Source organism: Schistocerca gregaria, chromosome 7 (genome assembly GCF_023897955.1).
Source record: "Schistocerca gregaria isolate iqSchGreg1 chromosome 7, iqSchGreg1.2, whole genome shotgun sequence".
NCBI lineage: Eukaryota > Metazoa > Arthropoda > Insecta > Orthoptera > Acrididae > Schistocerca > Schistocerca gregaria.
In genome coordinates, this window is record NC_064926.1 from 487,581,248 (window position 1) to 487,602,294 (window position 21,047).

General features: G+C 38.7%; 1 protein-coding gene across 4 annotated transcripts in view; it reads left to right on the plus strand.

Moving 5' to 3' along the window:
• Positions 1-21,047, plus strand: part of LOC126282153 (methyl-CpG-binding domain protein 3) — a 41,800-nt gene that overhangs the window by 19,060 nt on the left and 1,693 nt on the right. For all 4 annotated transcript variants that reach the window (XM_049981668.1, XM_049981667.1, XM_049981670.1 and 1 more), the window contains one exon: positions 20,010-20,255. In XM_049981668.1, the coding sequence (XP_049837625.1) occupies positions 20,010-20,255 (246 nt within the window). The remainder of the gene's footprint in view (positions 1-20,009; positions 20,256-21,047) is intronic.

Below are 21,047 nucleotides of genomic sequence, written 5' to 3' on the forward strand. Positions count from 1 at the left end.
AGTGATAAAGCTTAAATCATGGCACAGTACACAATGCTGGGTTTACAGTAAAAACGTTGCATCCATATTATGTGTATCTTCTTTTCTGTTTTGTTGCACACATCTCCTTAGGGCTATCTTCTAGTTTTTGTTGCTGGATTTGCTTATGGGAAGTGTCTACCAGTAAGTCGGTGACAGTCATTGCTTGTGTTCAATGGCACTGTGGTGGTAATTAGTTTGGAGTTCATCTGTCAGTTTCATTCTAAATGGTCCTTCTTGTCTCCACTGTGGCAGTACAGTATGTAAGCATTTAGAACAGCCACATTTAACAAATGCTTAAAAACTTTTTGTATCAAACCATACTCTGCTTTCTTTCCACAAGTAGTAGTCCAGTAACTGGTCTTTCAGGTCCACTCCTGCCCATGTTCTGGTTGTGGTCAAAAATGCAGAGTGATATCTGGGTCACTTGCACTTCTCCCACTTTTCCTCTTCTTTACACATCTTATTGTTGATTCACCATGCTTTGTTGTTAGCATTGTAACTTCCCTTTTATCCTTACATTTCAGAGCCACCAATTTCCCCTTTTGTGCACTGATCTTCTTTCATTTCTGTAATTTCATATGTACTATATGTGGCATTCCTTTACTACAATTTCTAATTATTCCTAGTGCATCAGTATTCCTGTACACAAGTCTTTTGGATACGTCAGGACTTGAGTAGTAATTGTCCATATACACACACCTACCTGCATCTAACAAGTTTTCACAAGTTTCTTTTGTTATTTGACAGTTAAGATCAATATCTCTTCCAGTGTACAAAATAAAGTTCCATAAATACCTGTTCTTGTCTCACGGTTCGGAGATTTCATTCTAAAGTGTTTTGCTTTCAAAGCTTTGTAATGCTTCCACAAGAGTCTCCCTTTCCACAGTAACAAGGATTTGTCACCATTTATGTTATTTTGTGGCTCATAAGCTCTCTGAAATCTTGCTTTCAAATAATTTATCAGAGGCATAATTTTACAAATGTTTTTAGAGACATGTACATTGTAGATATTCTGTTGTCAGCAAAATGTATGAAGCTTGTCAAGAGATGAAATCTTTCTTCACTCATAACACTAGGGAGGAAGGGCATTTCTAGCATGTTCTATCTGACAAAATACATTTTAGCTGATCTTTCAGACACTATCCCCATCCATAAAAATGGAGCTAAAAGAACTCTGACTTCATCATCTTTGGTTGGAAACCACTTTACAAATTTTGATTTCATCAGAGAAATTTTTTTTCATGTTCCTTGTTTAAAAAACCTTGTGTATATTTATTTGTTCCTTTGTCAATCATTTCTATTATTTCATTGTCAAAGAACAATTCAAAGGAAGCTAATGGCCCTGCATTACCAGGAATTCAAAGTTTCAGCCTACCTTCAGCAGTGCTCAATATAAATGCAGTTGGTGCTGAAATATTGTCATGTCCTTCCAGCTAGATGAGACTGCATTCTGCTCTGTCAATTAGTCATCTAAAGAATTATCAGACTCGTTGTCCTCATTATCACTCTTCATCAAAAGTCATAAAACTTCAGCTTCATTCAGTCCTGCCATTGTGCACAGTCTACGAAAAATTAGTACGCACACAAAGACAAAAAACATTCATAACCCACACGAATAGCAAAAGCAAACTCTGTCAACATGAAGCTAAGGAATGTATGACACTACCATTTAGTAGTCGTCTCTCAAACTGCATCAGCAGAGAGGAAAAACATTCAAAAATCTCAGATGGCATATGACATAGCACATGCTGATCAAGGGGTAGGCGGCGGTCGAAATATACCGTCGCACATGCCTGAGGGGTTAAAGGAAAAGAATGATCGTATGCCGAATCTCCCAATTTCTATTGGATGGAGTTCCCAGCCTGATTGTCTACACATCTTTAGTGACAATTATTCTAAATATGTATAAATGGTAAATGAGCAGTATGAAGAAGTCCATGCTAAAAATAGTAAAATCTTAGATAAGTTATAATTTATAGAGTGTCCATTCATCTATGATAACTGTCAGAGGTTTGTAGAATCCTGGACCTCCTTTCAAGTAGACACAAATATTGCACAAGCCATTGAGCCATGGGTCGATTTTTTTAGAAAGTCCTGATGTGGAACCATACACGAACATAATAAAGAAAATAAAAGGGACAAGAACTAGAATCCTTTCACTATCTTGCTAATATTTATTTATTTATTTATTTAACCTGGCAAGATTAGGGCCATCAGGCCCTCTCTTACATCTAACCAGGCATTCTACTTATTTTACAGTCATATGTTTTAGTAGGCATGTTAAGCTACATCTAATACAAAAAGTGAGATAAACAATTAGAAAGGTACACCTCGAAAAATACATTATTGAAGAGAAAGATTTTAGATAGGAGTGCTGGCAGCAGGGAGTATGAGGGAGACTCATGGTGAAGGGAGGAGAAGAATAGAGAGACATGATGAAACATAATTAAGGAAAATATAAAGGAAAAGGAGACTGCGTGGCTAATAGAGAATAGATGAAGAGGAAGGCATCTCAGGAGCAAGATAGGAGACGCTAGCTTTGCTATTTGACAGATGAGAGGATTGGCCTTGCACATTAATTTTGTGGAGAATTTTAAGCAACAGGAGATTGAATTTTCCTCAAGGTAAGGGGCAGTTTGTTCCAGAGGCGGACAGCGGCAACTGAGAAGGAGTTTGCAAAAGTTTTTGTTTTGTGAGTGGGCACAGTTAGGATACCAGATAAGAGTGACCTCGTGTTTCGATTATGATGGCATGACAGGTTTTTAATCTCTGAAGCTAGGTACTGGGGTGCTTGCGCGATGAGGAGTCGGTGAAGTAGACATAGAGTGTGGTAGTCACGCAGTTTGTCCGGCCGCAGCCACCCTAGCTCGGAGTATGAAGCACTAAAATGATCATATCGGCGAATGCTGCAGGTGTAACGCACACAGGCATTCATGGTTAGCTCTAGCCGTCTTTTGTTTTCACTACTCATGCCTTGTTGAATCACATCACAATAGTGGAGGTTCGGTAGAACGAGTGCTTGCACGAGCTGGCGTTTCAAGTCCTGTGGGAATATGTTCCGAAACTTTTTGAGAGCATAGAGACAAGCAGACGTCTTTCGGCACACTGCGACTGTGTTCTCCGCCCAGTTGAGATGCTCGTCCAAAGTTACACCCAAGTTCTTCACTGTTTTCTGATATGGTATTGGAGTACCTTCGAGCAGAATAGGAGGTAGCCGTTCGCGGAAATCTGAACTTATTAATTTCTGATGGGCTATTAAGATTACTTGCGTCTTTTTTGCATTTAATTTAAGCCCCAGGTTTTTCGCCCATGTCACTACTGAAGACAGATCATCATTCATCAGAGCGATTGCAGTGTTTACGTCTTCAGGTCTGACGCTTAGGTAGAGCTGGAGGTCGTCGGCATAGAAATGATGTTTACAGGAGGACAAAACCGACGAAATATCGTTGACATATAAAGAAAACAAAGGTGGTCCTAAGACTGATCCTTGTGGCACTCCCGAAGAAACATGTTTCCAGGAAGATTTTTCATTTGCGCAGACAACACATCGCTGTCTGTCTTTTAAGTAGCTTTCAAACCATCTCATTGCACTAGCAGAGAAATTAAGCTGTTGCATTTTTCTGAGTAATATGTCAAAGTTAACAGTGTCAAAAGCTTTGCTGAAGTCCAGTAGCGTCAATATTGTTGCCTTTCGATTGTCGATGGCATATTTCAGGTCATCAGTTACTTTAATTAGAGCAGTGTTTGTGCTGTGATGTTTACGGAAACCTGATTGAAATTTGTCATATAGACTGAATTCATGCAAGTGTTCAGTGATTTGGTCATGAACAATATATTCAAGTGCTTTGGAAACAGCAGGCAGTATGCTAATTGGTCGGTAATCACTAGGCAGTTGCGGGTTTTCGATCTTAGGGATGGGTCGAATTATGCTTCTTTTCCATGCAGTGGGGTATATTCCGTTCAGGAGGGAAAAATTAAATATGTCAGTTAAGACAGGTACTAGGATATCGGCAACATTCTTAATCATGGTTATACCGATAGTCGTTGCCTATTGCATCAGAAGAGATTCTCATTATTGCTTTTCTTGCCGTATTTGTTGTTACATGTTTTAGATGGAAGGTATCGTTGTTAGTTATCCTGTTTGGGGATTCTTGTGGACGGTAATTATCAGCCGTGCTGGTATTCAGAGGTGCAGAGAAGAATTCATTTAATTTGTTAGCTGACACATGAAAAGTAGTTTCCGATTTTGCCTTTCCGACCCCCAAGCTACGGAGATTCTTCCATAGAGTCGTGGGTGTTAGATCGCTGCATACAAGGGAGCGAGCGTGCCTGATTTTGGCATTACGAATGCATTGTCTCACTCTGTTCCGTAGCTTTCTATATTCTTCGAAACGCTCGGGTTTCGGATCTGCCTTGAAACGCCTGTGGGCAGCATCCCTATTAGTCATCATTTGACGTAATTCAGCTGTCAGCCATGGAGCAGGAGATTTTCTTACACGGACTGTGCGCACAGGTGCATGTTTGTCATAGAGGGCAGTGAGTTTATCACCAAGTTCATTAATTTTGCCGTCGATTGTAGGTTCTCTGATTATTTGATGCCATGAGATTTCTGAGCAATCGGCTGTTAGAGAGTCAAGGTCAATACGTTTCATGTTCCTACAAGTTATGTAACGCGATTTGATCCTTGGGGGCTGCACAGAGTAGGCCAGGAATATTACATCATGTGCTGAGAGGCCAGGGGCCGATGATTGACCAACATCTCTTACTCTGTCAGTCTGTTTCGTTGCGATCACGTCCATAAGAGTATGACTGTGCCCCGTATGGTGTGTAGGTTGTAATGGAAGAATGTTCATGCTATTGCAACTAAACAATCTTCTTAGGTTTATTGCGGAGGGAGTGTCTCTTAGCAGGTTTATGTTCAAGTCACCCATTACGATGACATGTTCGTATTGACACTGAAGTGAATGTAATTCCGACTGGAAGGAACTCATTGAGCTTATTTTTGGCGGCTTGTACACGACGCCAGTCAAGAATTTCCGACTTTGTATATTTATTTCAATGAACATGAATTCAGCCTCTTTTTCTTCAGCAGGATTTGACGTACATAAGACTTTCGCTTTGAGATCTGTTCGTATATATGCGCCGACCCCGCCACCTCGCTTTTTTGATCTGTCTGCCCTAAGAAATGTGTACCCTGGGAGATGAATAGATGCAGAGGATATGTGTGGTTTCAACCACGTTTCGGATAAGAGGATTACGTGGTAGTTTAGTTGGTGGAAGAGGAGGCTAAGTTCTTCGTAATGCGCAGGTAAAGACTGAATGTTGCAGTGAGCTGCTAAAAGCTTGGACGCGTTCCGCTGAGCAGCCTAGAGTAGGGTGGCAGACTGGTTTGTCCCTTTGTTAGGCACTACCTGCCGCGAGGGGCACTGGCCGGTGCTTCCGCCAAGTGACATATTACAGGGGTGTCAGAGATTTTGCGCGTCCTGTTTGTGACTCCGCGAGAGCCGAAAGAAAGGCGACTGCAAGAGATTTCCTGAGGTTGCGGGAGTATAGAAAATGGATTAGTGGTATTCGGTGCAGGGAGAATATGACCAAAATGGTGACGACTGTGTGTCACTGAGTATCCTATGTCGTAAGAGGAAAAATGTAATTAAAGTATTTGAAACAGCTTAGGGTGGAAATAAGGGAAAGGGGAGTGATTTAAGAGGCCGATGCTACCAGCAGAGAGAAGTAAGCTTAATATTTAATAGAGTATCGTAGGAAGCTAGAATTAAATTGAAATTTACTAGAGTGATACTGGTAGTGATTATCGTAGGAAGCTACAATTAGATTTAAATTTGCTAAAGAGATACTGATAGTGATTTTTGTTATGAACAATTTAAACCGAAGAGATGGTTGACTAATGAACTAAAGGAGAGACTAATAATTGCAATAGAACTATTACAGAATGGAAGAGAATAAACTGAGAAAATGAAAAAAGTATTAGCAGTAACTAAAACTAAGCAATGGCTACAGCTAAAGACACAAAAAAAAGTAAAAAGTTAATACAGTTACAAAAACAATTAGTTGAAGGTACAAATAATTAAAAAGTTAATACAATTACAAGACTATATCTGAGTATAGGACTGTTAAAATTTGCAAATGGTGTTAAGTTTGACTTTTGGCTCGAGTAGGTTCACTTAATACTATTTAGTTCTGTCATGTTTGTGACTGTCTTCTTTCCAGCTGCAGTCTTAATGATTACATATGTTGCATCCAAGATTCAGAGGGAGAAGATTAACTACTGATCAAGGAAAAACTGCAGAAAACTGGTTCATAGATAGCCATCCAAAGTGGATTGCAAGTCTTATGTCTTTTTAGGATTGCTGATGCTGATTCTGATTGTTTTCCACCCACTATGTTTTCTTGTACAATTGTAACAGTTCCATCCAATCAAATGGCAGATGGAGGGAAAAAGTACCAACATGATTTATTACTTTTGTAAAAAGCCTCATTTCTTATCCTGCCAGTATTGCATCCACTGAGAGAATCTCTTGTAGCTAAGGGAATGTTTGTTTAAAATGAAGAAATAAGTTCGGAAAGAAAAGTGCAAGTAATTAGTGAACATCTATAAATTTCTGAATGCTTCCAAAAAGAACTTAATTATACTTTAGTCATTCTAGTTCTGGAAGCCTAAATGTTATTTAATTGTATTTCTTATATTGCAAGAAAAGTTAAAACACAATATTAATAAAATTCTTGTGACTGTAAATAATTGCCTTCAATAAATATTATGGCACTTTTAAATTTCTGTCAGGCTAACTAGTAAGATTTCACATGTTACTTAAATTTTCTTAATTATGTTTGGTTGAGTTTTATTGTGTTTTTGCTGGTAAAATTCATGGGCTTTTTGGTCAGGTTAAATTACAGCCACACTAAGCATGATAGACCACAAGTAACCATGACAAGGTGGAGGGGGAGGACTGGGGGGAAAAGAAAGAGAGAGAGAGAGAGAGAGAGAGAGAGAGAGAGAGAGAGAAGCATCAAAGGGAATGATTCACTGTTTTGTTTAGCAGAGAGGACTGGCTGTGCACAAGGAGATAGTCATTCAGTTTTAATTATTATCTGTGAAGATACAACCAGCGATATGAAACTTTGTGATAGTGTTGGTCTCTCTGTACATATTCATCCTTTAACGCAACATATTTTCTCTAATGATGGATGGCTTGACTGAGGGCATGGTTGTAGACATCTGCATTTTATCTGCTCAGAAAATGTTCCACTTTGAAAATCACCTCATTGTTATTCAGGAAATGCCTGCTATGCAATGATTTCTTCATTGGTGTAAAGAACATTCCATTGGGTGAATTACCAGGAGAATACTGGGTGTGAGACAAAATGTGATAGCTCTAAGAAGCACAATTTGCAACTGTGTGTTGTGTAAAATGAGTTGGGATTGTTGTATAGCAAAAACACTGTGACACTTCTTTCTAACTGCCTCTTGTAACCATATCAGGAGATTTCAATAGTTTTCTTCTGTGATGGTACACCCTGTGTTGGCATGATATGTTAATACCACACCATGGCAGTCCCAAAAAGCATATCGTATTGCCCAATGATGGCTGGGTTGCCTCCTTTTATGAGAGTGATGAATCCATGTGTTTCCATGGCTTGCTCTATCACTTTCCTCGGAGTCCTAATGATACTCCCAACAATTGTCTATGGTGATTTGCTGGCTAAAGAAGTCACGAGGATTGGACAGCTGTAACATTTCCAATGCTGTCTCAGTTTGACAGCCTTATTGAACTGATTTGAACAGCCAGGAAGTCTGGGGGGTAGCTAACTTTGTCATGTTTAAAATGTGTAAGATGTTGAAAAATCATACATGGCTAATTTTCACTTTTTCTGTTATCATCTCGATTGTGATACCCTGGTCTTCAAGCACCAGGGTCTCGTTATCTGTGCCACCTAACCACAGTGTCATATTATGATATTTTGTTGCCGTATACTTCCACTGACTCAGTACGGATTGTTGCTGCATTGCTCCCCTTCAAAGGTAGAAAACGAATTATGGCTTGATATGAAACTTTAATTAGTGTATTAATTTGTTATAAACAAATATAATGTAATAGAAGAAAGTCCTTCATTTTACCCATAAATGCATTGGGATATTGCGGCTCCTTCTTCTGCCAGGAGGTGGAAGGGGAAGGAAGAGGGATGAAGGAAAAGGACTGGCAAAGTTATGCAAAAGTCATCCAGAACCCAGAGTCAGAAGAGACTTGGCAGATGCGATGAGAAGGAAAGACTGATTGTTGGAGGCTGCACAAGACGAGATTTGAAGGCCTGAGTGGTGGAAGGTAGGGTAGTAAGCAAATCAGAGATTATTGACAAAATATCATGCAAGAGATAATAAGACTGGGAAGCTAAGTGCATTATATGTGGTAGGGGAATATGCAGGAGAGAATCCGGATGGTTCGTGTGACGAGACAGGCATTGAGGTCATGACTGTCGTGTTGTAGATCATTCTCTGCAGCAGGCTATTGTGTGTTGCCATTATATTCATCATAACTCATAACTTGGTGGTAGTCATGCCAATGTAAAAGGCCGAACAGTGTTTACATAACATCTAATATATGGCATGTTTTGTTTCACTGTTGGCTCTCCCATCGAGTATATTTTTACCAGCTACAGGGCTGGCAAAGCTGGTGGTAGGAGGGTGTATAGGGCAAGTCTTACAGCGGAGATGGTCACAGATATATGAGCCACAGGGCAGGAACATGGGTGCAAGAGGTGCATAGGGTCTGACCGGATATTGGCGGAGATTGATAGGAGGGAGAGGGGAAAGCAGCTACGAAAAGCTATTTTAAGTGTGGTGAGCAAAATGCCAAACAGAATGGACCTCATTTCAGGGCAAGATTTTAGGAAGTCATAGTCTTGTCGAAGTAGCTGATTAATACATTCGAGACTTGGATAGTATTGAGTGACAAGAAGTGTACTCCTAAACTGTGGTTTGGAAGAATCAGCAGTACCGGGATTGGATATTATGGCCCAGGAAATCTGCTTTTGAGCTAGGCTGGTGGGGTAATTACATCCAGTGAAAGCCGAAGTGAGAATGGCGGTGCATTGCTTTAGAGTCTGCAACTGAACAGACACGTTTTCCTGCAATTAATAGTTCACAGAGTACAAGGTAGTTTGTCACAGACGCAGAAAGCAGTAACAGAGAACAGATTTGTGATTTTTTGCATTATAGGTTGGCACCTAGGACAGTAGCTAAGCAAGACATTGTTTTGTGATTATGGGATGACAAGTACTTGTTGTCTGATCTCAAGGTACTGGGATGCGTCCACTCTAAGGAGCTGGTAAACAGAGCATATGGTAATCATTTAGCTTGTCTGGCCAAAGACATTGTAATTCTACTTCTGAAACAGTGAGATGAGGAAACAGATGGATGCTGCAGGTGTAATGCAAGCAACCACACATGGCTGGTTCCACACTACTCATTCTGTATTCAATTACATTGCAACTATGGAGGTATGACAGAATGAGTGATTGCTCAAATTTACATTTAACTTACTGTGGAAGTGTGTTTTGAAACTTCTAGAGGGCCATTTATTTAGACAGTGGTAGTGTTACAGCTTCAAGTCTGGCACGTAAGTAAAGCTGGCAGTTATCAGCACAGAAACAATATTTGTGGAACAGAACTGATGACAAACAAAGAGAACATTATCACGCCAGCTCTGGCACTCAGAAGTAACTTGCTTCACAGACAACATTTTATTTTCACAGACAATACGTTTCTTTCTGCTTCTCAGTAAGCTGTCGGATCACTTCAGTACCTTATCTGAAAATTTTAGCTGTTGTATTTTTCTGAGAAGTGTAATAAAGTCTGTGGTATTGAGTGCCTTCTTGAAGTCCTAATATTTCCAACATTGTGGCCCTTTAGTCATCTATGGCATGTTTCAGATATCAGTTACCTTAATTAGTGCAGTGTTATTGCTGTGGTGTTTACAGGAGAGTCCTGAGAGGAAGGGGAGGGGGGGGGGGGGGCGGAGATCTTGCGGTAATAGTTCTGTATAACATTGGGGTTGGCTGATGCTGAAGGAAATTCATTCAGCTGGAACCTATACACAATTTTTTTCCATACAATTAAGGAGATCTCATTGCTGCATACAGTGGAGCAAGTGTGTCCAGTTTTGCAGTATAAACAAATTGCTTTTCTGTGATTTGCAGATTTCTTTATTATTCTTAGTATCTAGGCTTCAAATTTGACTAGAAATATCTGATAGAAGCATCCCTTTCTGTCATTTGAGGTGAACACACTTATCAGCCAAGGAGTATGAGCTTCTCGTACTGAGATTGTACATACAGGAGCACATTGGTTGTAGAGGGTTGTGAGTTTAGGTAAGTACACTAATTTTGCTATCTATTGTGGCTGTGGGATTATCTGGCACTATTGGTTTTCTGAGCAGTAAGTCCACTTTTTCAGTCCAGAACCATAGTGACAACTGTGAAGCTTGACCAACTGGAATCATTGGCAGGGCATTATACTGTAATCCTTCCTTCCTTCCTTCCTTCCTTCCTTCCTTCTCTCTCTCTCTCTCTCTCTCTCTCTCTCTCTCTCTCTCTCTCTCTCTCTCTCTTTTTACCACCACTTAGTCGGCAGCCTGTTCGAGGAATCATAATGAGAACCTAATGATAGAATGCAGTTGTTTGACCTTTTTGAATATATACAAGCATTTACGTACATGCAACTCTGGTTTGACAAAGATGGACAGATAGTAAACTGTGTTCTATAGTAGGAATCATCCCCACTCTGTGTAGGCCTGAAGTAATTTAGGTGAACTTTGAAAAACTAACTCAGGATAGCCAGGTGAGAATTAGACACCTCATCCTCTTGTATTCAAGTCCCATTTGTTAAGAGTAGCACAACTTCGTTCTGTTTAGCCCTTGTGTAGAATATTGTTTTGTTTCTACATTATTCCAAAGTAAAAGTTATTTCATTATGTAGATTGCTAGTGCTAGAATGTTAAATTTCTCAATATAAATCACTGCATGTATTACACATAGCATAGCCACCATATCACCTGACTCAGGACTGTGATGATTGGTTTCTATTTTGTGTACTACAACTTAGCATTTGCATGCCTAAAAAACTGACACAGTACCCCCACCCCCCTCTTCCCTGCCCCTTAACGTGTTGTATATTTTAGATTGGAAAGAGAAGACATTGTATTATCCATTGCAGAGATTGGGTGTAAGGTTTTCTGGAGAAAAAGGGGGAAAAATCATTATAGTGTAAAAGTATGTCATGAAATGGCAGACATTTCATTATTATTTATGTTACATTTTTTATCAAACTTCTATACTTTTTTATCTAAGCCTTCAATGTATCTAACATATTGCATAACAGGCACTTTTTAACCACCTTTTAAGAAGTTTGTTTCATGTAATATCTTAAGTATCTTTCTGCAGTTTATTGTGCAATTTGATTGCTTGGCAGAAAATGCTGTTTTTGAGCTTTGTTCTACTTCCATGTAAATTCAGTTAAGTCTTGCTCCATTGCCAAGGACACAACTGTTTGTGCTGTAATTATCATGTTTTTTTATGCATATGACTGATTGGCAAATTTACTGAAGTTGTGTAGTTAAAATACCCGCCGGCCGGTGTGGCCGTGCGGTTCTAGGCGCTTCAGTCTGGAACCACGTGACCGCTACGTTCGCAGGTTCGAATCCTGCCTCGGGCATGGATGTGTATGATGTCCTTAGGTTAGTTAGGTTTAATTAGTTCTAAGTTCTAGGGGACTGGTGACATCAGATGTTAAATCCCATAGTGCTCAGAGCCATTTTTTAAAATACCCAGTGTTTTGAACAGATATTTATAGTGAACCAGATTAATATATTTGGTTATACATTTGTTTTCCAGTAAAGAACTACACAGCTTAGCGTCCAGAAAAGAATTCCATAGCCTAGCAGTAAATGTGTGTTCAAATAGTATGTAACCCTAAGGCACTGGCTGTTTTTAGTCTACAGGATGCTGTCATCTGCAAAGAGAATTGTTTCCTCAAGACTAACATTATTGGGAAAGTCATTTCAGTGTTGGTTCTTATATGCTACAATGATGAAGTCTTGTATTAAGGCAATTTGGTTCTGATAAGTGTTCCTCTAGACATTTGATGTTTGATTATCTCTACTCCTGTACCTTATCTCTCAGCAGCAAACAGAACTAACCATTAATTGCACCTCTTTTGTGATCTTCGTATTGACCAACTAGGGTCATGTAACAACCTCATCCTTCTTCTTTCTTTGTTGTTTCCTGTTTTACCAGCACACTGTCAACTTGTCCTAATGCTGTCTTTTCCTTTCTTCTGTCCACATTGTTCCAAATTTCTTTTTCCTTCCACCTTAAAAACTTTCTAAATTCAGAATTTTATTCTTAGAAAGATTTCATCCTGCTATTTCCAATTCCTTGTTTTTTGATTGTAGCCTTTTTCATATTTCTGTTATCCATGCCATTCTTGAATTCTTTTTTCATAAATGGAAGCATATTTGTTTTATTAGCTTGTTCTCATTTATTCGGTTGAGATAACCAAAGGAGCTTTTCTCTGTTTTCATAGAGTTTATTAGTTCTCATCTTCTACCATCTGCAGTTTTTTTGTTCACTCATCACTTTTCTAATAACCCATCTTTCAAGTACCTTTATTCTGTTCACCTTATAGTTTGTTCAGCATTCACATGCATAAAAACATTCTGGCCTTACCACTGTTATATAATATTTCAATTATATTTTTGTAAATGTGCATTTCTTGTTGTAGGCTGTTTCCATACTATTAATTTTTTCATCTATTGTAAATTTCTCTGGTCTATTCTATTCAAGATATTTGAATTCACTAATACTATTTCCCCATTGAGAGGGGGGGGGGGGGGAGAGAGAGAGAAATGAAAGAGGAAGCCACCTGGTAGAATTTTGCATGCAGCATAACTTAATCATAGCTAACACTTGGTTCAAGAATCATAAAAGGAGGTTGTATACATGGAAGGACCCTGGAGATACGAACAGGCATCAGATAGATTATATAATGGTAAGACAGAGATTTAGGAACCAGGTTTTAAACTGTAAGACATATCCAGGGGCAGATGTGTACTCTGACCACAATCTGTTGGTTATGAACTGTAGATTAAAACGAAAGAAACTGTAAAAATGTGCGAATTTAAGGAGATGGGACCTGTATAAAATGACTAAAGCAGAGGTTGTACAGAGTTTCAGGGAGAGAATAAGGGAACAATTGACAGGAATGGGGGGAAGAAATAAAGTAGAAGAGAAATGGGTAGCTTTGAGGGATGAAGTAGTGAAGGCAGCCGAGGATCAAGTAGGTAAAAAGATGAGGGCTAATAGAAATCCTGGGGTAACAGAAGAAATATTGAATTTAATTGACGAAAGGAGGAAATATAAAAATGCAGCAAATGAAGCAGACAAAAAGGAATACAAATGTCTCAAAAATTAGATCGACAGGAAGTGCAAAATGGCTAAGCAGGGATGGCTACAGGACAAATGTAAGGATGTAGAGGTGCATATAACTAGGGGTAAGATAGATACTGTCTACAGGAAAATTTGAGAGACCTTTGGAGAAAAGAGAACAACTTGTTTGAATATCAAGAGCTCAGATGGAAACCCAGTTCTAAGCAAAGAAGGGAAACCAGAAAGGTCGAAGGAATATATAGAGGGTCTATACAAGGGCGATGTACGTGAGGACAGTGTTATGGAAATGGAAGAGGATGCAGATGAAGATGAAATGGGAGATATGATACGGCGTGAAGAGTTTGACAGAGCTCTGAAAGACCTGAGTCGAAACAAGGCCCAGGGAGTAGACAACATTCCATTAGAACTACTGACAGCCTTGGGAGAGCCAGGCCTAACAAAACTCTACCATCTAGTGAGCAAGATGTATGAGACAGCTGAAGTACCTTCAGACTTCAAGAAGAATATAATAATTCCAATCACAAAGAAAGCAGGTGTTGACAGATGTGAAAATTACCGACCTATCAGTTTAATAAGCCACGGCTGCAAAATACTAACATAAATTATTTACAGATGAATGGAAAAACTGGTAGAAGCCGACCTCGGGGAAGATCGGTTTGGATCCCGTAGAAATAGTGGAACACGTTTGGCAATACTGACCCTACGACTTGTCTTAGAAAACAGATTAAGGAATGACAAAGCTACGATTCTAGCATTTGTAGACTTCGAGAAAGCTTTTGACAATGTTGACTGGAATACTCTCTTTCAAATTCTTAAGGTGGCAGGGGTAAAATACAGGGAGTGAAAGGCTATTTACAATTTGTAGAGAAATAAGATGGCAGTTATAAGAGACGAGGGGCATGAAAGGGAAGCAGTGGTTGGAAAGGGAGTGAGACAGGGCTGTATCCTCTCCCCGATGTTATTCAATCTGTATATTGAGCAAGCAGTAAAGGAAACTAAAGAAAAGTTCGGAGTAGGTATTAAAATCCATGAAGAAGAAATAAAAACTTTGAGGTTAGCCGATGACATTGTAATTCTGTCAGAGAGAGTAAAGGACTTGGAAGAGCAGTTGAACAGAATGGACATTGTATTGATAGGAGGATATAAAATGAACACCAACAAAAGCAAAAGTAGGATAATGGAATGTCGTCGAATTAAATCGGTTGATGCTAAGGGCATTAGATTAAGAAATGAGACACTTAAAGTAGTAAAGGAGTTTTGCTATTTAGGGAGTAAAATAACTGATGATGGTCGAAGTAGAGAGGATATAAAATGTAGACTGGCAATGGCAAGGAAAGCGTTTCTGAAGAAGAGAAATGTGTTAACATCGAGTATAGATTTAGGTGTCAGGAATTCGTTTCTAAAAGTATTTGTATGGAATGTAGCCATGTATGGAAGTGAAACATGGAAGATAAATAGTTTAGACAAGAAGAGAATACAAGCTTTCGAAATGTGGTGCTGCAGGAGAATGCTGAAGATTAGATGGGTAGATCACGTGTAACTAATGAGGAGGTATTGAATAGAATTAGGGAGAAGAGGAGTTTGTGGCACAACTTGACTAGAAGAAGGGATTGGTTGGTAGGAAATGTTCTGAGGCATCAAGGGAGCACCAATTTAGTAATGGAGGGCAGAGTGGAGGACAAAAATTGGAGAGGGAGACCAAGAGATGAATACACTAAGCATATTCATAAGGATGTAGGCTGCATTATGTACTGGGAGATGAAGAAGGTTGCACAGGATTGATTAGCATGGAGAGCTGCCTCAAACCAGTCTCAGGACTGAAGACCACAACAACAACAACAATAACAACATTTCACCCATTTGTGTTTGTATGTATTTTGGAGCATGTGTTACATTTCTCAAGAACTTAGTTTTCATTTGAGATTTTGAGAGTTACTCTGTTATTTACTTTTTTCCAAAATATTTATTTGAGTAACTATTCAGATTTTCTGAACGTAGCAAAATTGTTCACAAAAGCCATTTTATTTCCTTTCCAGAATTAATGGTTAAGTTTTGTTATTTTTTAGCTCAAAATTCCAGATCTTTACTATTTGCACTAAAATGCAATTAAAAGTAAAGGTGATAAGCTGACACATTGCCTACCACCAGTAATTCAAATGACTGAAATACTTCTCTCATAAGTTTAACTTTAGATACTATACAGAGTGTATCAAAATGAACATACCGATTTTAAGGCATTGTAGCATTTTTACATTCCACTTACAATCATAAATAATACACCAAATGAAACAGCAACTTAGATAGTTTTGTTTGTATACCTGTGCGCAATTGGAATGTGTTGAACAAGTGCGAGTCTTTCACACTTAACCCCCTAGAAATATCCCCACAAATAGTTTATGGGCCTTTCTTTTTTGGTGAATCAATTGTAACTAATGTTTCTTATCTTGTTGCGCTACAGCTATGGCCCGTGCCTCAATGGGAAGAAATTGAACAACACATCTTTATATGGGAGCAAGATGGTGCTCTGCCTCACTGGCATGACTCAGTGCGTGACTGGTTGAACAATGTTGTATCTGACCTGTGGTTTGGGTGCAAGGGGACGGTTGACATAGCATTTTATGCATGATCTCCACGTTCACACACAATCTGATGCAATCATGTGTATGTGCTTCCAATACTAGCTGATCTACCTGACTTTAGAAACAGTGTTGACACATTGCTCAAGATTTCAGAACAACTCGCCTATTGACTCGATGTGTGATCGGTGTTCACACTGAATAATTGCAAGAAAAACTGTTTGTGTTTCTATTTCATTTGGTGTATTATTTATAATTGTAAGGTGAATGTAATTCGTCTACAAAGCCTTAAAACCCATATATTCATTTTGAAACACCCTGTATTTTTCATAGTTTCATGAATTATGCTAGCTAGTTTTGCTTTAATGCCTTATTATTTGATGATTTTATCTATTGTTTCCCTGTCTGCAGAACCAAATGCTTCATGTGATAGCTTTAGTTGTTAACACTCTATGGAAAACTGCTGATTTTGAAGTTAAAAATCTATTCTGCGCAGTGATTCTGGCGGAGGTTCGAGTCCTCCCTCGGGCATGGGTGTGTGCGTTTGTCCTTAGGATAATTTAGGTTGAGTAGTTTGTCAGCTTAGGGACTGATGACCTTAGCAGTCCCATTAGATTTCCCATACGTGTGAACGTATTCTGTGCAGGATCTTCCCCTTTCAAAAACCACCCTGTTGTTTGTCTAAATTTTGTTCACCTCTGCTCAGGAGAATTTTTTTATAATACTTTGTATGCTACTGGCAGAAGTGACATTACTCTGTAATTGTTGATATTTTGTTTGTTTCCTTTTATGTGGCAAGCAAATTTATTCTATTATCACTCGTTTGGAATCTTTTGGTTTTCAAATGTTCTCAAAAAGAAAGTGCCGATCACAGTTGTGATGAAGTCTTCCGCTCTCGGTTTGTTGTTTTGAGTGCTTCAACAGCATCACGAATTTCTAGGAGATCTTCCGAAAGAGTTTTCTGTTTTTGCTAAAAATTTGAATTTAAGTATTGGAACTGGGCAATTTAACAGACTTTAAAAAATGTTTTAGCACTATGTGATTGATACAAATATGAAATGATGAATTTCTTTTTGAAGTCAAACTCTGTTAATTCAGTAGGTGATATTTGGAAGTGTTTTTTCACCAACTGTACAAAGGTCATGTCTCAGTTTAAAATGTGTTCATTTCTGACATACATAGATGATATGCTACCAGCAAAGAAGTCCTAAAGTAAGAGTCCGGCCTTTCATCCAGTAATAATACTACACATTGCATCTTTTCGTCTCTGCACCAGTGTTCTGTGACTTTTACTACATCTACATCTATAATCTGTGAACCACCGTGAGGTGCATGGCAGGGGATACGTCCCATGGTACCAGTTATTAGGGTTTCTTTCTGTTCCATTCACATATGGAGCACAGGAAGAATGATTGTTTGATTGTCTCTGTATATGCAGTAATTATTCTTTACTACTATACAGATCAAATATCAAAGCTCAGTGTCAAAATGCTGTATTTTAATTTTTACTGAGTGCAAGTTTTGGTGAAGAATTGTTAAGTCCGTGAAATGTTTGATGTAGTCCCAGTGTTTTCTTTTTCTTTATGCCATCTTGTAAGATTGCCATTTAGCTTGTCAGCATCTGTCCTGTGAATAAGTAATAGCAATTTCTTTTAACTGTTGGAGACTGTCTTCAAGGAGAGAAACACGTTATCTTGATGTATTCCAAAAAGAACATAGTTCTCCTGGCCGTAACAACAGTTACCTATGTGTGGCCAGAGACCCACTCATACTTTCACTAATTAGCTGTACAAATCTTCCCTTCCATTTCCTGTGTAGGCATTGCTCATGCCTAGTGAAACCCTGCCCCTGTTGGCAACAGCACAGTAAGTGTGAAATCAACTGCCATCAATGACATTTCAAACCTCACATTAACCTGCCTCATTCCTCCGTTAAGGTGTGCTCAATCATAATGCTGGAACAGCTTGACAGAGTGTACATTGGTGCCACAAGGCAGCGAGTCTTGACTTTTATGGATCACCTCCGATTTCATCTGCTATGTCCCTGTTCAAATTATTTACTGTCCCATCCAGTGGTATTACATGGGCCTCTTTTGTAAAGTCCTTAAATAAAGGGTATAGGTGCTCTATAACTTGCATCTGATTTGAATATGCTGGCAGTCTGGTATGCTGCCCCTAAATTTTTCCCTAAATGATGGCCTAGACTGTCTAGCTGCAGCACTTTCTTCAAAACATTTTGCTCATTCTTGAGCTTCCTGTTTACTGTAGAATTGTGCTCCACATTGCAGCTCAGCAGAAGAAACTGTTCGAAGAGTCTGTTCTATGGCCGGTAGTATTTCTAAGGAGATCTACCACTTCACGTTGGTTAATTAATGCCTTTTTGTGGCAAATTTATTTCCTTAATCTGTTATTGATGAGAGATGACAATACAATGAAGCTTACATATCTTTTAATTGATGAGGCATAGAAAAGGTTGGCTAAGTAGGAAATGTGATATTTGTTACAACTGCTGCAGCCTTATAATGAATGACATTTGTGGAAAATGTTTCAGTTGGCATCAACATATATCTTGTGATGACTATTTTATTTAAACATTAGAAATAGAAACATTGTGTCTCAATGAATACTGCTTATTTTGCTTTTCACTAAAGCATCAATGTCTGGCACCACTTTCTGAGCACTGTTGATTTGAAGATGCACTTTTAAATTGAAGTCTGTCAATGAGATTCTGTAGGTTAATTTTGTTTTGTTCATTCCGGAAAAAAGTTGTTTGCACAAGTATGTTGGTCCCAACAATGACAATCATTACTGCAACTTTATGGAAGTTGTGAAAATTCAAGTTGAAGAAAATGTTATATGAATCTACATGACTTATAACAGAATGAAATTTATCACTCAACTGCCTGCCACATTGCAGGTCCATAAGTTCTAACTGTAGCTAGGCAATCTGCACCAGCATGTTATAAATTGACACTGGTGTGTCTGACGTTTGATTTGAAATTCCTAATCTGGTTGTTATGCTGCTTTTAATCAATTTTAAAAGAGCTACTCTCCACTTTAAGCACTGCACCTTTAAGCATATATGTTTGTTATTAAAACTACAGCCAGCTTAACATATTGTCATTCCTCACAATTTGCACTTCCCCTGATAGACATAATGATGTCTGGCCTGTGATTTTACCACGAGCACTGACTAACAGATCTGGTCTAAATTACCACGCTGGTCTTGCCAAACACTCACATCCAGGTGATTCGCACGCACACGTAACACATATCGATATAACTCTGTGCCAGGTAGCTTATACTACCTGCAGCTGCCTGGGTACGAGCTGACAGGTGCTCACATGTGATTGTGCCACCTGGAACAGCCTGAAGTAGGGATTCATTCCCAGATCTTTCAGTTCTCCTGCAGAGCCTATGCGCATTACTTTAAAATTTTATTGTTATCATTTGTGAATTAAAAAAATTGTGTCATAGTTATTTGAGACAGAAGAGGGATTTGCACTTGTCAGTTGTTCGCCTTTCACGAATTAGTTGGCAGATGTGTCTCCTGTGTGTCATAGTTTCCTAATATTTAAACAGTAGCATGAATATCAAGGCTGTGGCAAACATTTGCATTTGGCATTCGTGTGATGTCGTGTTTGATGATTCTGGTGTTGCACAATTTACTAGACAGTTCAAGAGATTGACTGCAGACTAAGAAGTTATTACAAAAAAACCTGTATTTTTAAGTAAAATGAAGTACCAGTTACCATGTGAAGAATTAGTTTCATCTTAATTTTATATAAATAAAAGAAACAAGTTTTTAGTACAAAAATTACATGGTTTTCTTCTTTTTGAAAATTAAGCTGTAGGAAGTAGTGAATAATCTCATTAGGAACAATTGTTGTTTGTTAACTTAACACACAATTTGATACATGATTTGTTACATGTTTCATTATAAATGTAATTTTTTCAGCTGTTCTGGGAAAAACGCTTAGAGGGGCTTCGTGCATGTGATCTCGACGGTACAGAGTTCGATGCTATGGAGCTACCTCGTGCGCTTCGACCAGTGGGTCCACATGTTGGTGATGAGACGTTGCTGCAGTCAGTTGCAACAGCACTACATGTTTCTGCTCAACCTGTTACTGGTCAGACAGGATCTCGAACTGTTCTAGACAAAAATCCTGGTGTATTTCTCAACCCTGAGCAACCCCTTGTGCAGGTACATGTTTGCACATTAGTATCACAAATTGAGGTGAATTAGTAAGCTCTCTCTCTCTCTCTCTCTCTCTCTCTCTCTCTCTCTCTCTCTCTCTCTCTCTCTCTCTCTCTCTCTCTCTCTCTCTATCTGTCTGTCTTATTCTCATATGTACCGCTTACTACAGCAGTTGATAATGACCATGTGGCCAAAATTGGTCCATTAGTGACAAACAAACCATTTCATTCAAATAAGACAGCCGCAGCAAACTCTGGCATCTTTTGATTAATTTTTGATGGTTGTGAAACAACATTGGGGGAGCAGGGGTTTCAAATTAAGTCATTGACATACTCTAGTTTAGCAAGGGAATTTTTTCATCCTTGATCTCTGGGTACTGTCACTTCCTTGAATCCCATTTATAGGTTAAGGCATCTCTTTCATTTGAGATACTTTTTATACTAATGATATTGATAATGTATTTTCCTTGTAGTCACAACGGGCTTATAAAATAGCAGCCAGCTTGTTTCCATAACCTTATTAACTGCCAGAATGCAGGCACAAAATCCATTTTTTTTTTCAGGTGTAGCTGTTCAGTTTTTTTGTCTAAGAAGTGTATTCTTTCTGAATTCTGTTGTTCTTTATATCTTCATAATAAAGTGTCAGCCAATTTTTCCATAGTAAAAGTCATTGGGGGCCTAAAAAGCATTTACAAATTAATATTGATCTAACACTATAAATATTTTATGAATGGCACAAATTAAATTAACTTTGGTCTGTCTCCAATACACCCGATGTACATAGACCATACTTCATTCA